Here is a 23,815-nt window from a genome sequence, read left to right on the forward strand (position 1 = left end):
ATAAACCATTGACCAAGTCTGAGACTAGGTTTGGATCTAGCTCACCTAGACTCCATCAGGAGTTTAGAAAGCAAGGGGGTCCACTCTGAACCTCGTGACTCAATGGGAGGGTCTTCCTTACTCCCTGTATTTCTTCCATTAGACATAAACCGTTGTCCAAGTCTGAGACCAAGATTGGACTTAGCTGCACCTAAGCTCCATCAGGAGTTTAGGAAGTAAGGGGATCCACTCTGAACCTCGTGACTCAATGGGAGGGTTCTGCTTGCCCTTTTGTGTCCCTAGTCTCTCTGTGAATCATTCCAACCCGAGTGTAACTCAATTTTCCTTTGTATGTTTCTGCCATGCAGTAGTTAATAGTCAACCTTGCCATCAAACTTTGTAAAGTCGCACTTTTACAACATCATATTAAACCCACTTTTGCTAATACTTTTGACGGTGATTCTTTAAGCGATCTAAATCACTCATTCATGACAGGTGTCATTTGAAGTATTGCCATCCTTTGAAAGCCACAGAAACAGGAAAGTATTTTGAATGAACAATTGCAATTAGTGAGTCATCAAGAGGAATATTATTAGAAATAATTATTCTGTACTTCTGACCTTAAAATACTCATCTTTGTGGATTTTTACAACAGGTAGCTAAGACATATGAGTGACTAGCATGTCTCAGCCACTTCTGAGGTGGAGTACTGAGATATAACGACTCTTAATTACTTAAGACCAGCAATGAAAAAGAACAGAGTGCAACTAGCCAGTAAGTGAAAGACTAGCATTATTCAAATTCTTATTTAGTCTCAATAAAAAGCTCTCAACCGTGCTCATACCAGTGGTACCTGGGAATAATTGTTTGCAAAATGGTAGGGCTGTTACTAGGAGGCTAAAAGGCATTTCCAGCAACACTAAGCCCTGGAGCAATATCTAAGTATTAGCTAATACCTGAGAAAGCCCTGGTAGTGCTGTTTGCTGAAGGGATAAATACATTGAGAGGAGGAAATGGCAGACAAAAATAACTTTTGCAATCTCAGAGCCTCCTGTGGAAACTCCCCACCTATGAATAGTATTCATGCAGAAAAGCTGGTGCTCATATCCCCTGTTTACTTAAGCTCCCAGGCACTGATGCGATATAGGCCAGGCATTTCCCAAGTTTTATTTCAAGCCTTTGTCAGAAAACACCTAGCCATTTCCTAAAACACTAATACATCAATGTGAAAGTGGAAAGCAGTGACGCTGCGGGAACTGGGACAGGGTATTCACAGGCATGTTGTTATGCTGCCAAAGTCTACTGCTAGTGTCGGCCAAATGACAGGCAGGAGTATGCGCACCCCATGTGCGCATGCACGTGCAGCTGCCTTGTGGAGGCACACTGCAGCATCGACATTCAGGGAGCGGGCTGAGAGCCAGCGTGAAAAGAAACAGCATCACACTAATTTCTTCTTTTTTTAATTAACATTTGTCAAACTTGGAGTGAAGCCCAGGCTGCAAAATTTGGATGCAAAATTCAAAGAGCTCAGAAGCTGGAAATGTTCACATACAGGCTCTTCATTGATGCCTAGTCTTTTTTATAGGTCATGCAGAGATGACTTAATTGCTTTTACTGTAACTTAGAATTAGCAATACAGTGATTTTTTTGTATGTCATAATGCATAGCAGAGCTATACTCCAAAAAAAGTGCCAATGTTTAATAGCAAGTGGGCATTTGTTTTCCTTTTCAAGAAAGAATTTTCCCTGAAGTTCCTCTCTTTCAGATGGGGGAGGAGGGGAAGGCCTTTAATGCCATCAGCAGAAAAGAGTGAGAATATTTTGACCAGATCTGGGAGTTGTTTGTAACAGTTAGTGGTTTCTCAAATTCATGTGAACTTCTGGTTCACCTTCCTGCACAGCACTCACAGATGCAAGTTCAAATGATTAACTTGTGTCATTACCGAAATACTGAATTCTTGGCATATGATTGAAAGCCCCTATTAAACTCTTGCAATTTCAATATTAAGTCATTAACTCCACAGAAGGTTCTCTATGGGAGAATTGGATTAAGAGGTAAAAATCCAGCCCTTATTTTGCACTTTTTACCAGCAGAGCACATAATATTCAGCAAATCATGCCGTCTGCTGACATTAGAAGAGAATGGGGATTGGAATATTACACGCATTACCCTCTTACTTTAATAAATATAACATCACTCTCAAACATCCTAAATGGCCTGTAAACAGCACCTTTAATACGGCAGTGAGCACTAAGGCTACTTCCAGTTACTAGCAGGGCACTTGCATCTATTACATTCTAGCCTAGAGACAAGATAGCCCAGGGACATAAGACGTTGAGTCGTATTACAAGGTTCGGAGGGATTTCAGAGCTGCATTTTTAGAAGTAACACGTTGTTAGTGTTCCTTTTCTGGAGCTTTGGGGAGTACAGGCAGGAGAGTGAGCTGGCTACTGATGGGCCTTCCTCAGCCACACGTTTCCAAGAGCCATGCCTCAGCTCTCCCTGGGGCCACATACGAGGCTGAACTATGGCAGTCCTCGTGGCAAGGACAAAACCCATAGGCTTCTCTGACCAGATTCAGCAAATGAAACTCCTTGTTTGTCCCGCTGCGCTACTTTTGGATCTGTCTACTGCTGGTGCCCATTTGACTTCTAGATGACCTGTACAGTGACACCACGCCTCCATGCTGGTGTGTTTCAGAGGAGTGAAAACGGGGCCTTGGAAGAGGAGAGCTGTATATAAAAGTTAACTCTTACGAATAGTCCTTCTGCCCCAAGTATTCTTCAGAAGAAGAGAGACTGTTTTATAGCACAGCACAGCTTCATGTGCATCCTACTAACTTAGGGACACCTTCGTTTTGTTCATCTTCAGTTCTGACATTGCATTAGATAATGAGCAATGTATGAAATAATGTGAAACAAGTGATTTAATTTTAATGTGGCTTCTGCTTCCTGCATTGATCCAGCAGTGGAATAATTACACAGATAATTGCTTTTTTAGAACAGCCTTTCAGATTGCTCTCCTCATGCTGTTAAGGAAGGTAGTGTGGCCACTTGCTGGATCAGTAAGACTGCTTTCAGAGCAGGGTCCAGTGGTTTTGCTGTCTAAATGGCAAATGCCACTCTTTCCCAGATGACAGTTAAGGGCCACGTATCACTCTTGAGACAATAACCGAAGTGTCCTGCTTAGATTAATGCAGTTTCAGACAGTACCATGAAAAATAATGTAGATTAATTACATATAATTAGCACACTATTTTAGAATTACTTTGGCATAAAGGAGGCTAGCTTTTCTTCTGGAGATTCTTCTACCACAATAGAGGGTTTTTGACTATGCTTGTCTCAACAGTTTCACCTCTAATAGAATAAGAGGCTTGATTCATAAGGGAAGGTTTTTGATTAATTTTGTTTGTTGTATTAGCATGAAGGATGAGGGTTTTTTTTTGGGAAAGTATTTACAGAAACAGCATTTACACAGCACAACATTTGCAATCCGAAAATGTCGGTGACCTGCTTTGCAGGCAATGCAGAAGGGGATTACTTTTCTCTTAAGTTGAAGTAAACCCACTGTTAAAGTAAATATGCAGTAGCAATACCACCTAACAAAGGGAACATGAATAATAACTTTTCTAATTTAAACTGAATGTGGGAGGATATAGGTAGGCAGCAAAAGAAGTTGGAAACTGATTTCCAGTGTGATTCATAGAGATATTCAGCAGTTGCTTGCACAGGTAAATTATAATAGTTGAATTTACGTATAGGTTTTCACTTATTAAAATCTGCTGGGTTTAGGGCTTTTTCTTTTTGGCAAATGAAATACTGAAGCACAACAAAGTTGAAACTGGCTCATGGTACTGACTGTGTCAAGTGTCTTGACTTTCAGACACAGAACTGATCCACTGATTCTGCAGAATACTGCTCACCTTCAAGTGAGAGAAATTAATTGTGAGATTAATGGAATTACCTACAGAAGTTAGGGGAGGATTTTAATATCACTGGAATTGTACCAATACTGTCCATGGCTTATGAACAATAGTAACCAAAAGGATGTACTAGTACTTTATTAAGGTTATGTCTTCGTTCGACGTTCCTTCATTACCTATAATGTCTAGAATCACTCCCTACCTACACATTTACTGAGACAAAGGGAGGTCCTTGTTGCCATTACATTTCCAACCCCTTCCTCCTACATTTTTCTTCTCATTCCATATTACACAACTAGATTTGGCAACATTTTTCATTAACAGAGATCTGACACAAAAACCAAACCCAAGAATAATCCAAATTATGTCCACAGGGCTCTACTACATACTATAAATGAAATCAGCATTTGACCCAATGCTAATATAAAGTGACTCTGAAACAGTGATGACATAAAAAAAGATTAGAAAGCCAAAAGTAATTTCCAAACAATACTTTTCACATTCTCTAATCTTGTATAGATTTTGTTATCATTGCTTCTGTTACAGGCAATGTAAAAAGAAAAATAATTACAAAAACCATCCATACCAGTCTGTCTAGAGAATCACTCCAAAAAAAAAAAAAAAAAGGGATAGTGAGGAATACAGTGGTTGTCCATTCACAAATTTGTGTAGGGCTGCCGTAGGAACGTGTCAATATTATTGCAACTATTGCAACATTAGGTTTTTGCTTAATTCATAAACTTAAAGTGGAAGCAACAATTTACTTTTACTTGCAGCTGAAATCAATTTTGACCCAGCCTTTTAGAAAGAATAATGCTGTATTATTTCAATATCAGCAATTAAATACTTTATACTAAATGTATGTAAATGGCAATAATAGACATTTTAAATTCATTTCAAGTCTTTTGCAAGCAATTTTCTTTCAGCACTGTAAAATAGCAAGATTACAGGCTGTCAGTATCATTCTATAGACTTTCACGCTACTTAACATTCTCCAGTGAATTAGAGACATGTTCATTAATAAGAATTTATTAGTATATCTGCAAGGGATCTGCAGTAAATCTTTACAGCACAAAACTAGACACGACTCCATGCTGAGTTCAAAGTGTGCATGTTATTCTTTAAAGTGCATTCAAGCATCTTCTTAAAAACAAAAAAGAAAAATGAATGCCCTCTCCCCCCCGCCAACAAAAAGGAACCTTTAAACTATCAAAAAAGCAAATGGTAGAAAACTGTATTTTGGGCAAACCAAGTCAGCTCCAAACAATTTTAATAGGCACCTACTGTGGCTTCTGGAATCATTGTTGCATGCATATCTCTAGTCATATTGGATTTCTCTTTCAGCTTTGACTGGAGTAATGTGTGTTCCATTACACCAATTTGTATGTCCATCTGAATGGTTTCTTGCTTCAGTTTTGTTAAAGCCTGTTTAATCTTCACTAGAGGAGCTGTTCAGAAAAAGATAAACAGTGCAACTCTGCGTCAGCTACTTAACACAAAAGCATTATTTTCTATAATTCACTCCTTAAATTTTAAGAGTTGAATGAACAAAAGGGCGTTCTACTCTAAAGACTTGATTGTACTGATACATCATTTTTAATATGCAAGACACTTTAAAGATAAAAATAGGCGATGACAATTTTGCTGTCTTCTTAACATCTAGGATCTGCATAAAGGTGTGCATCAACATTAAGATAGGTTTGTCAATGATGTGTTTTGCTCAACTGAAAGCCTCATCCTGATAGCTGACTTGGGGTTTGGCAGAGAACTGAAGACACCTTCAGCAGAACGTCATCTCACCTGTGAAAAGCTATTAAAATGTTTTGTGCTCCATACTTTGTTTCTAATCCCTCACTTCCCACTAATACCACCTTAGGGATGCTGCTGCTGCTGCATCATGTTGCTCCTTATAATTCTGGGCTCTAGAATTTATCCTGACCCTTGGCCATGCCATAATACAGAAAAGGTGCTGTGAGGCAGGCAAGTAGCTCCTCACAGTGAAGCAAGGGTGCACAAAGTTTATTCATGCAATAACACTTACAACTACTTAAGTAAATTAGCTATAATGGTTACAGTTAAATATGGATACAGCTTGTATATTTAGTCCTACTGTAACATGCATCAATTTATTTCTGCATTTGTACTCCTTATACATTTGCAACAGAATGTTTTTATCAGGAAAAATCTCAAACCACCAAATTCCGAGTCTGAGACAAACTAATTCAAATAGGTATGTAGTCTTAAATATTAAAAAAGTCCAAACATCAAAACGCCAAAATGAATCTTCTCCCTGACTCCAGCCAGCCTTAGGGAATCTAACAGCTACTGCCAGTAACTATTTCAGAGTAAAAGGGCTTGAACCTGTAACATGTGAATTTCTTTCAGTGAGTTGATAACTATTCAAAGCAGAGACAAAACCCTTTTTTTTTTAGATTTTTACAAATAATTTACCAAAGGGGAAATCCTGGAATCTCTACCTTCTGCAGACTTATGTAGCCTTTTAAAAGAGGTTTAGACTCCTTTTGGACACCTTTTAAAATTTTAATATTGATATTTTTGACTAGTCACTCATTCTCATCTTGTTTTATTTTTCTTTAATAAAGAAATATATGTACCTGTCACTGAGAAAACAGGTGTTTGGTTTGAGGCAAAAATGTACTTACCACCATCGGTCATACTGCTTCCTTTCTCTTCTGTTTCCTGCTTTACTCTCTCTAATACTTCTGTAATCTTAAAATAGATTTTTTTTTCTTAATTAAGCCAGATGAATGTCAAGTTAAAAAAAGAAAACAAAAAAAATTCTCTGCTGAGAATAACTAACTGCATTAGTTAAAAAGAAAGAACTACTCAGACTTAGCTGTTGTATACGGAGGAAGATTTTTTCCAAACATTAAGAAAATCTTCATTTAACTTTAAATAAATTAATGTTGTAAAAATTACAGCAAAAAGAGTAACTAATTGGCCAAACAGCATGCAGTTACTAAGAATCTGCGCATCCCAAACCAATAAAAACAACAGTGTAAGTGTTGCAGTATGGTGCTGGATGGAAGATAGGAACCAATATCCCCACACTCCCAATGACCATGCCAGCTGCCCTTCTGGAAGTGTCAGGACTTCAACAGGTGATGGTGGAAACTTGAGAAACAGCACTGCAGCATAAGAGGATGCAGCCGTCAAGCCTCCTGGCACTGGCACAGGTATGGGTATGTAAAATGCATTTATAAAGAATAAAAGTGCATTTCAGCACTGACTGTTGACCAGTTTGCCTTTGTAGACAACGAAGAAAAACCAAATATATGATTCTAAGGTACAGTCTAGGTAATAATTTAGTATTTTTGTCTATAATATAAAAATGGCTCTTCATTAAGGCTTCAATAAGCCTTTTTAGTAACAAAGAAGAAACGTCGCTGCATTGTTAATGCATACCTACAGTGGTACTGGTATTGCTAAGTGGGCTGAGATTTGATTGTATGCTTGAAAGCAGATCAGTAGTAATATCCAATGTGTCTAGTTAATCTCAGATATGCACCACTGCATCTACATAATTTGAAGGTTGCCAACTAGTAACATATTCATCATTACTAATCAGTCAATAACTTCCAAAGCACAAACACATTATAAATCTGAAGTCATCGTAAAGTACTCCCTTCTTCAAACTTACTTCCCTGAGAGTGAAATAGAAAGAAGCTCTAATTTTGCAGAATCCGTACACAGAAATCTTTGCTAGAAAACGCTCGTTAAACTGCTGTATTACCTACTGCAGTTGGACTAGATGATTGTTGTAGGTCCCTTCCAGCTGGATTATTCCTTTCTATTCTAAACCATCTCAAACTTGTTTTACAATTTCCAGCACATTCTTATGGTGTGATTTATTTTATGTGACTATTCCAGACACTTTATCGGCTAATAAGTAAAGTGGGTTTTTCAAAGCCAAACAACAGAGCCATTAAAAAAATAATTTCTGAATTGGACAAAGGGTTGAAATATTTGGAAATCAGGCAGTAATTTTAAATTAAATGCCAGGAAACACTCAACATGTTGAGGCTGTTAGGAGTCTGGGGATTTTTCTTTACATTTGTCAGAGCACTGATCTAAAGAAAAAAACCCAACAGAAAAACAGTTTTAGGCATTAAGACAATTTGCCTGGTACGGAAAAGTTACTTTTTAGTCAAATATTGCTTTTAAGTGCTTGGAAGTTGAAAATTTCAAATTGTTAATTTTATCTAAAAATAAGAGTTAAGCTTTTCTTCTTCCAAAGAATTTATGGACATGGCTTGATTAATCCTCAATAATTCTACGACACAGGTTATAAAATACAGAACATTCACCCTTTTTTACAAACTGGGGAAATTAAGAGCTAACAATAGTTTGCCCAAATTCACAAGTTAAAAATCAATGGCAGCCTGGGTTTAAAATTTAGGGACTGGACTAGATTGCCTCCACTAAATAAACAGATTAATCTTTAACATGTGAACAGATCAGAAAGAACTGTCTTCATAAAACCACAAACACTAAATGTAAACTCTCTAAAAACTGTTTTAAAGTAAGCAAAAGAAATTATGTGAAGATGTGTTTTACCTCAGAAAGCATTCTAATCCTTTCAGTTACTCCTCCACTTCCCTCCTGGTACTTCTCTTTAGCCTGGAAAGAAACATGTTTTTTGCTGTAATGACAAAGCTGAAGAGATGTATGCAGTTAGCTCGGAGAGCACACCAAAACTTGCTCTCATGCGTCCCAATTCCAGAAACTGTCCCACAAAGTCCCAATGACATTTACAGCACTACACATGTGAGGACAGGCTTGAAACATCAGCCCCTGTAATGACTATCATTCAAAAATTTAAAGCAGTTTTAAAAATTGTAATAGCCCTAATACATACACAATAAGAAGTATGTTTTCTAATCATTTACATGAGGAAATAAACATAAAGAAAATTTGCCAGAATGCAGACAGAATTGAATCCTGAAACCCAGAACGCTTCTTCGTCAACAGTAAATTACTATCTTGAAGTTTCTTAAGTTTAACAGCAAGGTAAACAGAAAGCACAGAGGTCAAATCCCGTTAATCTTATTTTAAAGTCATGCCCACAAATAGGAGGGCTAGCCAAATGGCAGCTTATACAGGCCTCCTAACTAGGGGATCAAAAAGCTTCTCAAACAACACTCTATTGGCATTAAAACTAAATGAAGCAAAGAAGTAATCAGAGCGCTTTGTGCACATTAGCACGAGTAATCAATGTAAGAGATGAGTGCTGGACTGAGACTGTAGTTGTCTCTGTGATGAGTGGAAACTTCACAGGGAAAGCAGAACCAGCAATTTACTAGCTGCTGAAGATTGGCAACAGATTTACATAATATTCAGGCAAAAAACATTTACTTTCCCCTGTAGAACAGTTGAATAAAAATTGCTAGTTTAGTGTAAAACTATATAATTTGACAGCCAATCAACATTTCCCCTGCTTTACATCCAAAAGCAGAATTCACAGATAACTCTTCCGAGTCTTCTTTCCCTTCACCCTCACTTAATAGCAAGTTAATACTAGAGAAGGCAACAACAAAAGATCAGTGCATTACCTCACTCAGCAAGGCTTGTGCTGAACGGTACTCTTGAACCAAGTGCTCCAACTGATTGTTGATATATTTTTCCCTGCTATTGATCTTTTCCAATGTTCTGCTGATTTCATTATGGAGTTTGTCAAGGTAACCCTAGAAAATCATATTCTGTGGGTTGACAGTATACAGATAGTATGCAAAGAGCATTAAAATGGTGCTGTAATTAAGAAAGGATATGGAAGCCTACAAGTGAGAGAGAAAAGTAGTACAGAAATGCTGTGTTTAGCCAACAAAAAATTATTCCTAATGAGTTCTGGTTTGCCCACCTCCAAAACACGTATTTCAAGCTTTTCTGCTTCCATCACTCTCCCCCTCTCAATTAATGACAAATGTCAGTATCAGTAAGTTACTCACAACAGTATTTAACAGTATTTTGGGTTTTTTATCAGCACTTATTTTCAGATTGTATTATTGTATTATTCTCTTTTGCCCTCTGTAATCAGGATGTACTTATGGTAATGCATATGTTAATGAACCCTAATATCTCCATTAGTCCTCACATATACAACTGTTTCCCACAAGACATTTTGCCAGTCCCATTGTCCCTAATCATCATTATCGTATGATTCCCTTTTTAGTTTTACAGCATTAGCACAAATAAAATGAAGAAAAAAAAAATTTAGTTAAGGTATATCAAATAACAGAGAAAATAAAAATGCTGACAGATCAGTGAAATATTCTGCACATACAAGACATACCCTAGTTTCTTTCAAAGAAGATTCAATTCCATCCTTATGCTGATGCATTTGATCTACATGAATCCTCCAATCCTAAAAAAGATGCCACAAAGTAAAACATAGGTAAGCACAACTTTTATCTTTCTCTGGTTACTAAACAAAGGCTGGTATGTAAGGCAGGGTCAGTTCTCTTTTCTACTATTATCGTGTATCATTCTGCCACTGCCATGTTCATATCCAGAGGCACTCGCTTAAGTGACATAATTTATAAATCTCCTAAATGTCACATGTGACGCTCAGATCCATAAACAAACACCGACATCCTCACTGATACCACAGTCGCTATGCTTTTTAGACTCTATTTGATCTTCATGGAATTATTTCTGCTAGAAACCACTCTGGGCACAAATACTGAAAATATTGATTATAGCTGCACTAGCTCAGCTTATTCGTAGACAAAATGAGTGCTTCAAATGCCCAACACCTACCAGCTCCAGACTATCAGATCCTCCCTTTCTACTTAGTCCTTACTATTACCAGGAGAAGAATGGAAAGAAATGAAAGAGGCAGAAATACCTAAACTTGTTTTTGATAGTGGGACAAAATTAGAAGGGGGAAAATTATTTGCAGCTTCTAGGTCATAGGAAACATACAGGGACTCAGGGATGGGCGATGAGAAGAGGTGCTGTTTTAACTTTATAGGTAGGCATCTTTCACCTAGAAAACGATTTCAGTTCCCAAGCTTTATCACAAATTTTTCCTTACCAATGCAAACTTTTTACATCTCCCAGGCCCAAAGCACCGCTGCAGATAGACTGTGAGTTCAAAATGAAACAGAGTAGCAGCACTGCAGAATTACTGGTATTTCATTATTGTGTTTCTGAACATGCTAAAAAATATTTTTAAATTTTTAAGCTTTTGGCACAGTACTGATCTAGGTGTTAAAAAAAAAGTGATGTTAATAAATCTTTATCACTTGAAATCAAACCTTAGGAGACTTTCTTGTAAAATAGGTACTGTAAGGATACGTGGAAGGTGACAGAGTTTGCTTCAGTAAGATTATCTCATCAGGGACCTTGTCAAAAAGAATGGTAAGCAAAACAGAGAGGCACAAACCTGATGGGCAAACAATAATGGAGGCAGTAACAAGAAACAAACCTGGCCAGTTACATTAATGGATAAAGGCACCTGGAGTGTGAGAATGTTTGTATCAGTACAATTATCTAATCAAGGACCTTGCCAAATGGGATGATAAGGAAAAGGAGGAGGGAAAAAACAAAACCTACAGAGACACAGACCTGTCAGACAAACATGAAGGGAGACAAGGACAAGAAACAAAGCTCATCAGTCACACTAACTGATGGGCTAAGAAGAAACTGCAAGCATCACTTCACAGAAGGTGAATCTGGCCCTTGCAACTAATAAGAATGCAAACCTGGGGGTTCTGGATATTCAGGACGAGGGTTGGTGCAACTATGCACACTGATGAAGCAACGTGTATGGGAAGGGAACTGGGGAGGAACCAAGTGGGGAACAGAGAGGGGTGTAAGAGAGGCTGGTCATGTGTAAACTGTTGCCAGTCAGTCCACTTGTCTGACTGAGCGCTGTGCCTGATCCCTGCAGTCTGTCCCATCTTCTTATTAAATTCTTTTTAAATTATCTTTCTGTGCAATCTCACGCTCTATCCCATGCATGTATGAGTGCTGCAAGGACTAAGTGCTGGTGAGAGGGGATAAGGGGCCAGCAATTGGAATCAGACCAGGGCTGCAGGTGTCCCAGGCCTGTGGTGTCTGCAGCTGGAGAGAGTGGGGGTCTCAGTGCCAGACATAGGAGCAGGTGAGGGTCTCAGCCACCAAGGCAGGACCGGTACGTATCCCAAAATCCAGCTACTGGGAAGGCCCGGTGTGAGTAAAGCAAGCGAAAGGCTCAGTGCCAGCAGCTGAACGAGACTGCAGGTCACAAGCCCGCGTTGCTGGTACCAGCTGCTGGGCTGGGTACAGGCAAATGTCTCCATCTTCCCTAAACCTGCTGTGCACGTGTAAAATTCAATAGCAAACTTAAAACTGAACTAGCTATCGACTAGTAGGCCCTGGATCCGGGCCTGGGTATGAGGCAAGCAGACGGTATAAGCTGGTATTCAGGGGGACCCACAAATGTAGAGTGCCCTTAAGACAAGCGCATGAGTGTGTGCGTCCGTTTGCTGGCAAGCGCCACGCTGGACTTGCCGGCAAGTAGAAGAGCAGCGAAACAGTTAAGAGGGCCCAGCATCCAGGCAGGGAGATCAGACAGACAGAAGGACCATGCTGATAGTTGAGGGATCCAGGAATGTGCATGTGCTTGTGAATCTAGAGAGAAGGCAGTGTGTGCTTTTGCTACTGAACTTCAATCTTAATTAGCTGAAGAGGAGGAAAGGGGCCTGGCTGTCTATACTTAGATTTTACGGGAGTCCTACAAGTGCTGTTGAAGGCAGGGCCTTGTTTATGGCAGTTTGTGTAGCTGTCAGGATCCTCTGTGTGTCTAGTACAAAAACAGGTAGAAAACAAATCCTGGCTTAAAACAGCTGCACACTTAAACATGTGTCATCCTTCAATCATAGGCAGTTCCACTGATTTGAAGTGAGGCTATCCCCCTGCATAGGACACGCCCATAACTACCAAAGGACTGGTGCTTCTGTCTCACTATCTCAGAAAAGCACAGCCAAGCACCTTCAACAGCTGTTCACCAACAAAAGATCTTGAGTCTGCTGCGAACTTAAAACGCAGCATACAACATAAGCACATTTCCTCTTGTTGGGTTTTAAGTTCGCAGCAGACTCAAGATCTTTTGTTGGTCTGGTGACAATTGTTCACAATTTGTCCTGCTGTCTACAACCGTGTTGCTGCCCACTATTCTCTTCCAGAACGAAACAAAGGCTAGTAGAGGAAATGTGCTTATGTTGTATGTTGGGTTTTAAGTTCGCAGCAGACTCAAGATCTTTTGTTGGTCTGGTGACAATTGTTCACAATTTGTCCTGCTGTCTACAACCGTGCTGCTGCCCACTATTCTCTTCCAGAACGAAACAAAGGCTAGTAGAGGAAATGTGCTTATGTTGTATGTTGAGTTTTAAGTTTGCAGCAGACTCAAGATCTTTTGTTGGTCTGGTGACAATTGTTCACAATTTGTCAAACTTTGGAGTTTAAATAAAAACAACAGAACCCCCCACACACACCTCCCACCCCTGCCCAGGACTTTACAAATAAGTTCTAGTTTCTAATGCCATTGATTAACCATTAACCCTCTCCTGGTACTATGTATATATGCACCGCATAGGAAACAGAACACGATGCTTTTCTTGTAGAATAAAAAAACGCCAAACACTTCTCTCCAGTTATTTCTGAAAGCATGACAGCACAGAAGTTAGAAAAAGAAGAATCCTCTTTTCGTGTTCATTTTGACATATTCCTTAAAGCCAAGAGATGGTGCATTAAACTGGAAGCTAGTAAACCTCAGTTCTTACAGTGGCTTTAATTTTCCATGTATTCTCTATTAAATCTAATATCTAATTAAAACTCTATTAAGTTTTAATTTCTTAGTGTGAGAATCAAGCATGATGTTCTCTGTAACAGATGGGCTTGCCAAGGATCAGAGAAAGGTGGCTCAAACCAGGCAATTCTTCACATCGAAGAATGCAGTATAGCATAAGACAGGCAAGCAATTTAACAGACAGTTGAGAGCTTAGCCTATTTTGGGCAAGATAATTATCTTTCATTGAATTCTGTATCACTACTACAGATTGCTCCAACACTCCAACTAGCTGGGTCACAACAAATGAGCAATTTCAATACTGCACTGATCTGTGTGTGCTATACAAGCTCCTAGAAAGAATGTTTACGGCAATGCCGGGAACAGGTCCTCGGTTTGGACTTTGACTTGCCAAAGATAGATGTCTACTTCTAAGCTGCTCATTCTAGACTCCTTGGAATAGATTATGGAGAGAAATACTCATTTCTAAGAAATGATGAATTTCATCTTGAGGTAGTTATCTGGTAGTTATCTAGTAAGTAAAATCAGTCGAAAAAGTACTCACTTCTTTTTGCTAAACGCAAGGAGAGCCCGTGATGACTAGATCAGAGGTACAGACCTACTTTATTGCCATTTAAAGTTCAGCAAGATGAATTCCATGCAGTCAACCTTTCATGTGGTTGACAAACTGAACAGCGGAAAGATAAGAAGTTCCTTAGCTCTCTTCGAGGAAGATGTTTTAATAGCTGCTAAACTGAGGGTATAATTTTTCAGAAGTATGAATACATTGGAAATGTTTAACGATTTAAGAATATTAATGGAATAATTATATGGAAATAAATACATGGAAATAAGGTGCCCTTTAAGTAGCAGAAAAAATTATTCTTATATAATATTGAAAAAAAAAGCTACTGAAAATTATTGCTTCTAGGGTCAAAGTAAGTGACAAAGATTCAGACAAGATAGCATTGTAAAGGGAAAGTAAATAACACTGACTGAAATCACACTTTAATCACCATGTGTACACATGCAAAGCCATTCTCGCATACCTTATTGTCAGTCCTGACCGTAACTTTCAGCTGTGGAAGCACACGTTCCACTTCCAGATTCCACTCTGCTGCATCTGTCGTGGACTGTAAAATCTCTTCTTGCTTTGCAGAGTCATTTATGTCCTGTGCAAAAATCATAAAGTCTATATACAAAATATGGTCATTATGCACAGCGAGAACTGTTAGAAATCATGTCACAATGGCTTACAGTGTTCATAGTTGGAAAAAAAAATTATATCCGGAATAATATAGACTACAAATATAACAGATTTGTTTAATGGCTTTCTTTGAATTCATAAAGACTAGGAATTAAAATAAATACATCTTCTCATCGTATTTAGAATTGAAAAGAATAAAATGTCTCTAATAAGAAATTATAACACATTCCAGAAATAGCAAGGGGGGAAAAATTAAAATACATTCAAGAAACTAATACCATGTTTCCCTAGAAGTCTCTGCAAAAATTTCTTGCAAATGTTTCCAGAAACCTCGCAGTGATAACCGTTTAGAAACTGTATGAACATTTTTCTTTTAAAATAAGTTGATTCATTTTAGTTGGAATGTTTTTTTTCAAGTTTAGACTATACAAGGACTTTCACACTTAAATCCAACAGAAATAAATTGCTGCTACAGATGTAAAAATGTCTCAGGAGAGGACTGACCAGTAACAACTTACCGATCTGTACGTTTGTGCCTTTAAAACATTCAGGTCAATAAAGTTTTCTTCATTGTCCGACTCTTCTTCCTTAAGGAAAGTTGCAAAGGAAGACTTCAGTAAATATTGCACAATCTTTCTCCATAATTTTATTTTGCAGGAGCACAGGACAAGGAGTATTAAATTCTAAATTTCTGACATGGAGAGTTTATGATAATGGAGTTTGTATTTACTTAAAATCTTATGAAGAGATACAATATCTGGGACAAGCTGAAAGATGAAAGGTACCCCACATTTCCCTCAGGGTGCCTCAGTATTTAAAAATTAAACCAACCAACCAAAAAAAAACCCCAAAATGTAAGCCCTCTCACATCAAATGGGCATTATCAATAGTTGTATGGTAACTGTAATTTCTTATGTGTTTCCTAAAGCTTTGCATTAAAAATAAAACCAACACAAAACAAAACAAAAACCAAAGCACAACCAGACCTGAACACAGTTTTCAAGACGTTATTTGCACTACGGATTTGGAGCTGCAGAATGATGCCACATTTTAAAAGTGTGCAGAATGATGCAATTCAAATTGAAGCAATCGATCTGTTTTCTTGCCCATGACACTATGCTCTGGGCTGACGGTTTTGTAGAATTATCTATTATAGTCTCAAAATTGAATTCCTCAGTGATCATGATCAACTCGGAGCCCATCACTGCACAAGTCAAAGATGCTTTTGCCATGCATTACCTTCCATTAATCCGTACTGAATTTCACCTGCCATTTTATCACCTGTACACTTCACCCTTATACACTTTATCCTTCTGTAGCTCTTCTGTTAGCCATCGTCTTTTCCACCAAAGTCAAATTTCATCATTCACCTCCTTTCTAGACAAATCATGAATGCTGCAATAACACAGGTCTTAGTGTAGAACCCTTCAAGACTCAGTGAAAACCTGGGAGCTTATTCCTGTACCTTAGCTAGTTTTTAACTAACAGGGACCACTTTATTTTCTTCTGGCATGTTTGGCCCCTAGTCCCCTGAATACTTGCAATAAATTAATGATGACTAGATTGGGACTATCTTTTGCTAAATGGACAATATATATATATTTGTACAGCACTTACAAGAACATACTACAACACTACCATGACAACAACAAGACTAGTTATCAGACCTGAGGAACCAAACAGTGCAGATTTCCTTGCACAGCCACTCTGGCTACTGTTCACCTAATTCCCCAAGATTTACAGAACTAGGCCTGTCTCTGTCAGCCTCATCAATTTTTTTCAGAAGAACCAAAACCAGAAGAACAATCAATGAACCTCATCATTAGCATTTAACTACTGGAAATACGGCTAAATTCAATTATGGATACAGCTAATATATCCAGGACATATCAATATATTGGTAGCAACAATGGACTAGGGGAAAAAAAAAATTACATCAGCATATAATTAATCCCTGTAGAACCATTAGGGGCTCTAAAAAAGTGGTTATCCACGTGGTATAAACCTAGCTCAATGGTTTTATTAACATACAAACTCAGAAGAGCTAATAAAACATGGTAGTTGTGAAAATCATGGTGTCAGATACTACCTGAGAGAAAATCCAGAGGTTCTTTGAAGGGTTTCAACTGTGCTTTAGTTAACTGTTTCCTCCCCACTTCCCAATTTAACATCTTAGACCTTAATGAGGCACAGAAAAGAGCAGACAGCTGACTGTTTTCATATTTAAAGCTTTTAGCCAACAGCTTTCTGAGGCTGGTCAAACACGCAATACAGAATGTCTCTTATTGTTCTCATAATTATTCAAGACTTCTTCTGTGGAGACTTCAAAGCTGGTAAAAATGCAACCAGACATCCACATCACAATATTTGCATATTGTATGATATTTAAGAATAGAAGTTTGGAATTTTTCTTGGCTAATAAAAATGAGAAAAATAACGCAATACTTAGGAAAACTGTGAGAAGAGGAAAAGGGAAGCAAACTCTTCAACTGTTACATTCTTGTGGACTGTTGTGGCATATAAATTGGGACTATGATCAGAACCATATGATAACATTACTGGCTCTCTATTTCCAACTTTTATGACCTTTAATTTTTCCCAAGCACTTGAAAAATGTGAACACAAAAATGGGACAGTTGTGGCATTTTCTATCCAGTATTGCTGGGCCTTAACACTCCAGAAAATTGTTTACCCCTCAAGTGATTTGCTGACCCAGCAAGTGAACACTTCCAGGCTCAGAGCTTTAAATATTTTGATCTACATTTATTTTGTACAGAATCATCAGCTTTTGGAGAAATCAGATGTGAAACTAACTTCTTTTTGTAATTTTAATTTTAATTGTCTTCAGCTAACTTCCCTCTCCAGAAAAATCTTGTTTAAATCAGCAGTAAAAAGACTCACTTCGACGAGACTGACAGAGGTCTGTGAAAATGACAATGTCTTGTGATAACATTACGCTACCAGATAACAGTGAGACTCCAACTCTCATAAAAAAAATCTTCTGAGAAAGTCAATCAGCAAGAAACAACTTCTGTTGTACACCCATCCATCAGTAAGTCCTAAAAGCATATTTGAACTTACAGGTGTGTTTCATAGGCTGTTTCATAGACATGACAACTTCACTGTAATTATTATCATTAAAAAGCAGGAATAAATAAAACAGTTCATCCTCAAACATTGCCATCTTCTTGGTAAAAGGTATTTCAAAGCAGAAGGACTTATTCTGCAGTCAGAACGGACGATTGGATATTACCATTTCATTCATGGAATATATAGCGATGAGCTGCTATGACCTTTCTGTACAGAAACAATTCTGCAACCTTTATTCAAGGACTGTGCTGGTGTTTTTAAACAAATACTTGGTTTCCAGTTGTTCTTTTCCATCTACCCTGTTCCCAAATTTTAAGACCAACTAAGTACCAAAGTTTCCTATTTGCAGTGAAATCTGAGTTACAATCGTGAGCACTCTATTAATTAAGTGCTGGGCAAATTTTAACCAAATATTAGCCAATTCTCTCAACAGGGATTGAAGTTTCTTTAACATCAACAGCTTGTATTAGCAGAAAACAAACAATTCTGAACCTATGCAATTTTAATGCATGGTTAGATTCCACCTCACTTTACATTAACTATAACTGCACATAAGAACATAAGCTCTGTCCCAAAGAGTTAACAACCTTATCTGAAAGGAAACAAAAAACTCTACAGAGAAGCTGACAATGCAGGAAAGGAGATGCAGGAAACAAGGGTGATGGAACAGCTAGTAGAAAAGACTTCTTAAACAAAGCCAAACAAAATGAACAGTGAGAAAAAATTCCTCATAGCTGACCAATACCGATATAATCAAAACCAGTTAGGTAAACCTACCACAACATCCTCTTCCAGTTTATTAAGTGTTAATTCTGCATCATCTTCTGTTATTTCTTCTTCTTCTAGCTCTTCCGTTGGATATGTGGGCCTGAAATTAGTTCAAAGATCAGCACAGCTTTTAAACACGGTAAATTGGAGATACCTCTGTAAATTGCTCCTAAGGAAACAAAACATTTCATGAGAAGTATGGATGATGTGGAATACGACTAGACAGTGTCTCAGACACTTAAACAAAATTAAAGCTCAGTCTTTGTTTATCTTGGACTATCTTAAAAGTGAGGTTTAGTTACTATGCCAAGCAGTACAGTACATTCATACTGCAAAGACATCTGGGGAGTAAATTCTGACTTGTTTTCTCTTTTGGTCTGAACTCTTAAAATTTAAGTGCAAGTCACCATAGTCGCATTTTCAGCTTACAGTGGAATTTGTGTACTAAATAGAGGTAACAATAGAATATTTCCAAAGTAGAAATTACTTCGCTATATCCATCAGAGGGAAGGAATGAAATAAAGAACAATTTTAAACAAATTTTCATACACTTGAAATTATCTATCATCTAATTTCTCCTAAGATTTTCTTTGGATTAAATACTCAAAATTACTGTAGCCTACTTGTAACATGAACACATACTGTGCATACCGCCAACTGAAGAGGTCAAGATTGATTGATAGGACCTAAAAGAATATTAATATGTTTTAAGTCAACTGTCAGATTAATAGCAGTTATGCATAGGAAAATGACCAAAAAAACCGTCATCAGTCAAATATTTATTAATTAGTTAAGTCTATTAATGGCCCAAACTCATCCTTGCTGGTAATAGACTAAATTGTGTGAAATTGCATTAGGAATTAATTTGTCCCACTGCTTCAAGCCTAATTGAATTTTGCATCTCATGAAACATCAAGTAAAACATTTTTGGTAATTACTATGTTTTTTCTTTACAATTACATTTGTTTGCCGGAAAACAATGCGTAAGGGAGGATGCTTAAAAGTGTACAATACCTTTTCCAGCTAAAGCCAGTGTATTTCAAGGCTTCTTCAGCTAAACAATCAAGAACATAGCATACTTGCTCTCCGCAACCTGCCTTTAATTTTGAGGGAGGAAAATCCACAGTCCTTCCCTAAAATAAAGAGATGTACTGTTTACTAATGGCTACCCATCAATTGAGTTTCCTCTCAGGGAGGTAACAAGATTTACTATGCTAAAACCAACGTGTCCATTGCGCATGAAGATTTTACCAATGTTAATTCATATTCTTCCCCTACGCGGCTCCAGTCAGGCAACAGAAGGGAAAACAGAACAACCCAAGGAACAGATGCAGGGTAAAAATCTTAACGCACCTGGTAAGAGGATACTCACAGGAAGCAGAAGAGTCAGAAGCCGCAAAGGAGCTAGATAGTCAAGCACACAAGTGACATGCTGGCAAGGCAAGAACAGCTACGGAGGAACTCAAGAACTAAGACTTAACCACCAGCTTTTAAACATTGCCTTGTTTGTTCTAGATTTTATTTATAAAATATTTTATTTTTATTTATTGCTGTCCTGCAGAATAAATATCTTAGTTTTTTATCAAGTAACTCCTTTAGAGAACAGTGTTCTTAACATCATTCACAGCTGTACCACAGTATAATCTTCCATAAGATCATACTTCCTGTAAGTTGATACACTCTCCTGACCCTCAGGGTTTTTTTTTAATATTGCAAAAAATCGTAATAGTACCTAGCAGTACTTTTACTTTTACTCCTTAACAAAAACAATGAAGAAAACATGAACACAATTCTAAACCATCTCCTTCACTATGAATTATACCATTGACTTTGGCAGGAGCAGGATCACAAGCACTGTGTAAACTTCCAAGATAAAATCTTTGTAAATTTTATTACTATAAATGAGCAACATACGTGGTACTATAAGAAGTAAGCCTGATTTAATCCATTTTATAGATTGTGAAACAAAACTAATTGGAATCATATATAATATTGTAAGACCATTTTTAGTGCCAGAAAGTTAGCAAGTAGGTACACACAGTATAAACTTCCAATTAACTAACTGAGTACAAACTTATAGATAGGAAAAGTCTGTCCAGTCCCTGGGAACATAATCAGACAGTAAGAAAGTGTGTCATTACTGTTATTTCTGAAGGTGATGCACGTGCTTGAAATACACTTGGAAAAACAGGATGTTCAACACTTACAAATGATCGCAATTCTGAGAGTACATTTGATATTATTGCATTGGGGTCATCGTATTCTTGTGGTTGTTCAAAGGGGTGTCCCGCTTTAGTGATCAGCCAAGCAGCAAGCGTGCAAAACATAAAGAACTGCTCACCGGGATTAGTGGGCAGTGCAAAGTAGTGCCTGTTTAAAAAGGGGAAAAAAATGGTAAATATTTTGAGCTCCTGAAGCTCTCACAGCATTATAGGCCAGCACAGGCTAGAAAGCAGTTTCTTTAACTGACTTTCTCAATAAGTGATTCATCTGAACTAAGTTCAAGGCGCCTAGTTTCACGCTTATCCACAGTAGACTAAGTTTTCTACATGCAGCTCATCTGTTTCCCACTTTCAGTAAGCTATTAATCAACATGAGACTTCCAAGGAATCAAATGGAAACTGGGTACTCCTCTCTCCTGCCAGCAGGATTATACAGCTTCAGTTAAACACCACCAAATTAACATTTCCACATAAACCCAAGTTACTCCTCTTATTTACCTAGGCAGTCTCAAATCATGATGAGCTCAATTCTGTTCCCATTTAATTTTAGGGATGCAGAATCCATCCCATCACTTCATAAAATACCACCACTGACTAATTAAGAGCCTACGCAATGGATTCATTCAAGTGTCCCTTGCATAACATAAAATACTTAAAAGCTCAAAAGAATCAAAAGTCAAAGATCTGCAATTGCCAATAACTTGTAGGCCATGAATGAGCTAAGATTTTGCTAAATCTCAGGCATTTTTTACAGGGCAAGTGATTTACCGGGCAAAACAAAATTTAAATTTGAAAAACATCCTCTGAATAGATTAGCAAAAGTGATTGATAACTACTGTCAACATTATACAGCAAATAGCCTACTTCAAAAACAAAATTAAAATGATCCATTGCTAAAGCTTTATACCTTTACCCATGACACTGGAAGCAGGGTGGATTTGTCTCAGCTTTTATCTATTTCAGAACACATTGAAAAATGCTTTAAAAGTGCATATTGCTCTCCATTAAAGGGAGTTTCGACAAATAGCACAAAGAAAGGTATCTGTGTTTGGGTATATGATTATACCTCTTTAAAAATAAATCTAAAAAAAAAAAAAATTGCATCAAGTGACCGCATGAAAACTTGCATGGCACTTCCTTGAGGAGGGGAGAACAAATTTACTGAAGCCTCATTGCCTGAAGAGATGTGTCCTCTTTCTGCGTATTGTCCTCATCCATGCCATTATACCACAGTAACCTCACCTCCTGTTCCCTTCTTAACATCCCCAAATATTCTTCCTGACAACAGCAATACATCCAGTTCCTTTTGCTCCAAAGTTCCCCAAACCTCTTCCCCTTCCCATATTCCTCAAGAGCGGCAAGAGGCCGGTGTACCTAAATCAGTGCGTAAGCTCAGATCAGGAGCATGTTTTTGAAGCGATCCTTCCACCCATCCTCACCTGCTGTGCTTTGGGTCACTTTAGAGAGCAACGTACACAAACTGTATCTATTTTGGATCACACTAAATTGAAAGATGTGGTCCTAAGGAGAATTCAGTCCACAAAATCAGACCACAGTTAGTCCCCCCAAAATATAAATCATGTGCACACTGGATACTTGGAACCAAACTCTTCCCCTTACAGACACCACTGCTTGCTAAGGTGGACAAAGGTTTGCTTCCCTGCTCCAAATATACTGATGGTCCAACAGCTGGCTAAAAACAGCTTACAGCCACTGAGCTCATACTTGAGCCTCCCTCCCAGCAAGAGAATAATTTGGACTATGGTTTTTTCCCCTATCAAACTGTTGCTTACAGAAAGCCTAACTGCGTGGTATGCTGGTGTGCAACCTGGTTGAAACTGATGGATGGATTTGAAAGTTAATTGGGCAGGTGGATGTTGGGAGCACACTGGTCCTGTTTCCCAAGCTTCCTGCCTCCCAGCATAATTTAAAAAAAAAAAAATTGTTACATATGAAACAAATGCTTATTAGATATGAAAAAACAGACTTAAAAACAATGGCTCCAAGCCCCCTTACACATACACATCCCCCACAAATAGTTACCCTGAATACAAGAAATTCACTTAGGGTAGAATTATTTTTTGCAGATAACTTGAGTTTGAATGTTTGCACGCCAGTGTATCTCCTGGGGGCAGGGAAGGTCAAGTGACCATTCACTTATCACATCTCAGCCCACAGAGGGGCTTCCCGTTTTGAAAGCTTCCAGACCATACGGGAAGCTGTGCAGTCGACTGGTTTTTACTTGACCCAGGCATCTTGCCATCTGAGAGCCAGCCTTCCTGCCCTAATCCCTGACCGCAGGGGCGTAACCGCCCGCTGGGATTTCTTCCTGCTAACGCTCTGGGTTAGCACCCAGACGCGCCCACCCGCGGTACACGTCTGACGCCTCTCGCTGCAGCCGTGGCGGCTACGGACCCTCAAGCGTGGAGCTTCCTACCATGCGGCGCGACCCCCCGGCCCCAGCCGGCCCCCCGCCCACAGCGACGCGAACGTCTTCCGGGCGAGGCCGCCGCCGCCGCCCTCCCCAGGGCCTTCGGCGCCCCCGGGCGCCAGCCGCCCGGCGGAGCGGGCGAGGAGCACCTGGAGAGTGGCCGCATGTTGTGGCGCCGCAGCGCCTCCTCCTCGTAGCTCAGCAGCTTCAGCTTGTCCAGCAGGTCCTCCATCAGCACGAACATATGATAGGCCGCGCCCGGGCCCCGCTCCGCCGCCGCCGCCCCCTCCTCGTCCCGCTCCCGCTCCCGCTCCCACGCCGCCGCCCCGCGCCTGGTCCCGCCGCCCTCCGCAGCCTCCTCCGCCATCTTGGAGCCCGGCCGCCGCCACCCGTAACCGTGGCAACC

The 23,815-nt window shown here is 38.9% G+C and overlaps 1 protein-coding gene across 7 annotated transcripts in view; it reads right to left on the minus strand.

The window, feature by feature from the left end:
• The window catches only part of IFT57 (intraflagellar transport 57), a 37,341-nt gene extending 13,537 nt beyond the window's left edge, over positions 1-23,804 (minus strand). For 3 of the 7 annotated variants that reach the window (XM_075168854.1, XM_075168871.1, XM_075168863.1), the window contains exons 1-11: positions 23,559-23,802; positions 20,964-21,126; positions 19,771-19,889; positions 18,766-18,856; positions 15,417-15,485; positions 14,741-14,863; positions 10,212-10,283; positions 9,475-9,606; positions 8,480-8,542; positions 6,565-6,631; positions 5,186-5,349 (exon numbers count right to left, since the gene is read on the minus strand). In XM_075168854.1, the coding sequence (XP_075024955.1) occupies positions 5,186-5,349; positions 6,565-6,631; positions 8,480-8,542; positions 9,475-9,606; positions 10,212-10,283; positions 14,741-14,863; positions 15,417-15,485; positions 18,766-18,856; positions 19,771-19,889; positions 20,964-21,126; positions 23,559-23,776 (1,281 nt within the window). In that variant the 5' untranslated portion in view covers positions 23,777-23,802. Of the gene's footprint in view, positions 1-5,185; positions 5,350-6,564; positions 6,652-7,936; positions 7,993-8,479; positions 8,543-9,474; positions 9,607-10,211; positions 10,284-14,740; positions 14,864-15,416; positions 15,486-18,765; positions 18,857-19,770; positions 19,890-20,963; positions 21,127-23,558 lie in introns of those variants that run through there. The other 4 variants (XM_075168891.1, XM_075168881.1, XR_012676617.1 and 1 more) reach the window with 3 other exon arrangements.
• Positions 23,805-23,815: the final 11 nt, after the last annotated feature.

The sequence above is a fragment of the Calonectris borealis genome, chromosome 1 (genome assembly GCF_964195595.1).
Source record: "Calonectris borealis chromosome 1, bCalBor7.hap1.2, whole genome shotgun sequence".
Lineage (NCBI taxonomy): Eukaryota > Metazoa > Chordata > Aves > Procellariiformes > Procellariidae > Calonectris > Calonectris borealis.